General features: G+C 55.3%; 1 protein-coding gene across 1 annotated transcript in view; it reads left to right on the forward strand.

The window, feature by feature from the left end:
* Positions 1-2,746: 2,746 nt before the first annotated feature.
* The window catches only part of RASGRF1 (Ras protein specific guanine nucleotide releasing factor 1), a 27,925-nt gene continuing 26,266 nt past the window's right edge, over positions 2,747-4,405 (forward strand). The window contains exon 1 of the mRNA XM_029958759.1: positions 2,747-2,833. Coding sequence (XP_029814619.1) covers positions 2,747-2,833 — 87 coding nt within the window. The remainder of the gene's footprint in view (positions 2,834-4,405) is intronic.

Here is a 4,405-nt window from a genome sequence, read left to right on the forward strand (position 1 = left end):
TTTTGGGTCCGGCTCTGCAGGTCTTGCATAATTCCTGCCTAAGCAGGCTCCGGAGAGGCAGTGGGAGCACTGCTGGCAGACTGCAGGAGGGGACCCATGGGCACCCACCGGGCACCCTGGGGCACGGGTCAGCCTGTGAGGAAATCAGCCCCTTAATTCTGGCTCTTCCTGGCACTTGGAAAGCCCTGCCATGAGAGCCAGGCACCACTGCTCCCTGGCACGTTCCCTCCCTCCCTCCTGGCTGGGAGCACGGGAATGTTTCCCTGTGCTTTGCCCAGCTGAGGCTCCTCACAGCCCAGCACGTGCACTGGAGCAGCCCTGGTGTGTGGCACCTCGGGGGCTGCCAGGGGGTCACACTGCTGTGGCTGTCACTGCTGTCCCTTCAGTAACAGATGTTGTGGGTTCCTGGTTTGGCGTCCATCAATTTACCAGCCAGGTTGCAGTCGAGCTTCCTGACCAGATTGAAATCAAGCTTGGAATCAAGGCTTTGACTCCTCGTGTTTGTGCAGGAGGAATTTTCCACAATGCAAACACTGTGGGGAGGATATCACATCCCCTTTCCAGTTCAAAATGCACTTGCAGGGTTGATCCTTGCTCTAAATGAGGGGCTGCTGTCAGAGGGAGCTCCTGCCATGCCCAATATTTCCCCGGCCGCTGCTCCATGTGAATTTGCTGTGGTTTGGCTCCTGGCTCGTAATTCTGTGTAATTCCTGTAATGTAACTGAAAGCGCGGGAGCGCTGGATGCCCACTGCTCTGCAAGCTAATTAATGGCCCAGGGATGAGATAAGCAGTGAATATTGATGGTGCAGATCTGCAGCCTGGCCAGGCGGGAGGAGCGGGTGGTACGCGGGGCCGGCTGCGCTCCAGGAAGGGTCCATGTTCCTCACTCCAGGGAAAACCCTGCCTTCCACCTCACCTGGTACCCAGCTGTGCCCAGCATCCTGTGAAGGGAAGGTGCTGAGGAAATTTCTAGCATTGCCTGTGATCCCCATTAGTTGTGTTTTGAGGGTATGTATCTACCCGGGCAGTTCCCGCTGGAGCTCTGAGGACAGTGTTCCCTGCAGCAGAGGAGCTCCAGGTTTGGATTCCTTCCTTGCTGGAGTAGAGCCTGAAAGGTTCCAAATTCACTGCAAAGGAGAAATTTTAAGGGGTGGGGCTTTCAAACCCTCACTTTTAAAGTGCACATAATGTGCTTTGGGGGGATTTTTTCCATGGAACATGGTGACTTTTAGCATGGGTACATGTGAGAATAGGGCAGCAAAGACATTTGGAAAACTGGAACAACAAAGAGGGATTTGCTGCCTCTGGAAACTTAGTTTACTGCTTTTGCTACAGTTCATTTTTCCACAAATGAATTTTCCTTCCAACCAGTTGGACGTGGAAGATATTTTATTGCTGGGTGAGGCCAGGCTGTGGCCAGGGGAAGGGTCTGTGGGATGGGCCAGCGTGGCCCCTTGGCGCGGGCGTCTGGGATCCGGCTGCTTGGGGTGGTGATGCCAGTGGTGCTGGGCTTGGCCGGGAGGGTGACCCCCCTTTTACCCTGCTGTGGTGTCTGGGCCGTGCCACCCCCAGCCCTGCTGTCCCCGGCCCCCGAGGGTGGCGATGCCGGGATGTGCTTTCACGTGGCCACGTCCACGTGCGTGTGCTGGGGGTGGGCAGGATGAGGGTGCCCCGGGAGGGAGGGGGCACAGCCAAGGTGAGATCCTGGAGGAAGAGCTGAGCAGGTGTGAGGTCCAGAGTTAATCTGACCCCAACCTCGAGGACCAGGAAGGCCCCAGCATCGGGTGAGGACTCTCCATCGTGTGTCAGTTGGGCAGCTGGAATCACAGCTGGGTTTGCTCCCTGGATCCAGCCTGGAACTGGATTTAGAGTCACAGAATCACTAAGGTTGGAAAAGCCCTCTGAGATTATTGAGTCCAACTGTTCTCCAAGCACTGCCAAGGCCACCACTAACCAGGTCCCCAAGTGCCACATCTCCAGGGCTTTTGAAGACTTCCTGGGATGAGAACTCCACCACTGTCCTGGGCAGCTGTGCCAGTTTCCAGACCTGTATCCCAGTGCTGTTTATTGTTCCTAACCAGGAGCCCTCAGACAGAGCCAGTGTGGTGCTGAGTCAGACAGTGGCCCCCTTGGCTCGAGGCTCTGTGCTCTGGGGTGCTGAGCTGTGTTCCCCCAGGCCAGGGCTGCTCCCGAGCACACACGGCCCATGGATGGCCATTTCCTGCCCCATCTCCAGAGTGCTATCCAGGGAAGGGGCCATGGTTATGTCTGTGCTGTCAGGGGTAGGCAGGACTCAGGAAGTGTTTTGCATCACAATGCAAAGCTGAGGTGAGCGTGCAAGGGGTGGGTGGTGTGGCTGTGGTTCCCACGGGATGGCAGAAGGCTTGTGGACACAATTCCCACTGACACATCCTGGAAAGAGTTGTCTCCCATCTCCTGGCAGTGTGTCCAAACCCAGTCCTACTCATTTTCCTGTAGAGCCAAGGAGAGCATGGGAAAGCCATGGCTCTTCCTAGCCCCAGCAGCACACAGAGCATCGAGGGCACCCTGTCCCATGGCCCCCATCCCCAAGAACTGGGAGTGCTGGAGGGGAGTGGAGACAGGGAAATCTGGGTGCCTTGGGGATCTGCAGTATCCCCTGCCAGGCCAGCAGCTCCGGCTCTCCCAGAGCCCAGCCCCAGGCCCTGCTGATGGAGCCATTCCTGGCAGTGGGAATGCTCAGACAGCTCCCCAAGGCATCCAGCCATGCCCGGCCCTGAGCGGGGGTTCACCTGGCTACCCCCAAAAAGGAGCATCAGCCACCTGGGGCAGGGGGAATTCTTCTACCTGAACGTAATGCCATGCAATCTGATTTTTTTGGGACTATAAATCATAATTTGTGGAACTAAACCTGAACTATTCAGCAGCTTTGGGGGAACATTGTTTTTTTAATTAATTACTGTAGCAAGCAATGCCATGTGGGGATTTTTGAGTGTGGGGGGGTGTGCTCATGGTGTTGGTTCTGGTGTTTCCTGTGTACCTGCCTGCCAGATCACTGGTTAAAATCAGGGAAAATTTGATTTATTTGAATTTTTCTACAAATATTTCTGCCCGTGACTCCAGAGCCTGCTCCACATAGGTGATGCTTGCCTCTAGCACCCATTTACGAGCATCCTGACAGCCCATCCCGAAGCAAAGGAGGGAAATTGCAGCCTCTGGGATATTTTTTCTTACTGTCAGCACGGAAATGAGCTGCTGGAGCATCCGACTCCAAAGTCCTGTTTTCCCAAAGCACATGGTATGTAGGTCAGGGATGTTAAGAGCTGCCATAGCTGGCTGTGGATTTTTAGACTCATCCATCCAGAGCAGGAAAATTCTCCTCCTTTTGCCCTTTGTGTCAGCTGGAATAACCATCAGCTTCACAAACGGGCGGACGTGGATCTACCCACTCCGGGAGGATGGAGGGCAGGCAGTTCCAGAGGGATGATGGGGGGCATTCCTGTGGGATGGAAAGAATCCTGTGGTGGCACAATAAAACAAGGAAAAGGTGACAGTGGTGTTGCTGGGGGGGTTCCCTTGTGGTCCCCCCACTATCACATGTGCAGTCACCAGTGTGGGGATGCAAGGAGAGCAACTCCTGGGAATAACATCCTGAGGGGCCTGGCAGGTCGTTCAGGCAGAAGAATGCCCCGCTCCAAATTTAAAAGAATTCTGGGAATAGGTTGGTTTTGTATTTTGGAAATAATGCATCATTTTAAAGATTATTAGGATTTATTTCTGAGTCTTTCTGCACATCAGGGGCCTTGGTAATAACCCCCCCCTGGAGCAGGGAGGGCCCAGGGCTGTAGGTGGCCCGGGGGGAGCTGGTGATGGTTGCCTGGGGGGGTCCTGGGGCTGTGAGTGCCCCTGGAGTGCTTTAACATTTCTCTTGGTGACCTGGAATGTTCCTGTATCATTATTTTGGGCAGAATTGCCAGGTCTCCTGGGGCTTCTTGAAGGAAATCCTTGGGGTTTGGGTATCTGGGCATCCTGCAGTGCTGTGCATCCCACAGCTCCCGGGTCCAGAGCAATGTGCCTCCCACAGTGGGGGCTCAGAAGGCACCCCGGAAACAGGGGAGGCTGGAAAACACCCTGTAATGAGGGATTTCCTCAAGGAATCACATCTGCTTATTTTAGCAGGAGCAGAGGGAGAGGGCTGGGGTGAGGGGGGTTCGTCCCCAGGGCTGTGAGTTGGTGAGGTCTGAAATGAGCAAAAAGTAGGTGTGAGGAGAAGCAAAGGGAGGCTGTGGGTAACTCGTGCCCTGCCCTGGGCAGCACAAACTGCCCCAGGGACACTGTGCTGGGGCCATGCTGAAGCCACGGGCTCATCCTGATGCTCCCAGAGCTCTGCGTGCTGCTGTGAGTGGCTGGTCCTGTGCTGGTCCC

This window comes from Manacus vitellinus, unplaced genomic scaffold, assembly GCF_001715985.3.
Source record: "Manacus vitellinus isolate BGI_N305 unplaced genomic scaffold, ASM171598v3 scaffold_16_pilon, whole genome shotgun sequence".
Taxonomy (NCBI): Eukaryota; Metazoa; Chordata; class Aves; order Passeriformes; family Pipridae; genus Manacus; species Manacus vitellinus.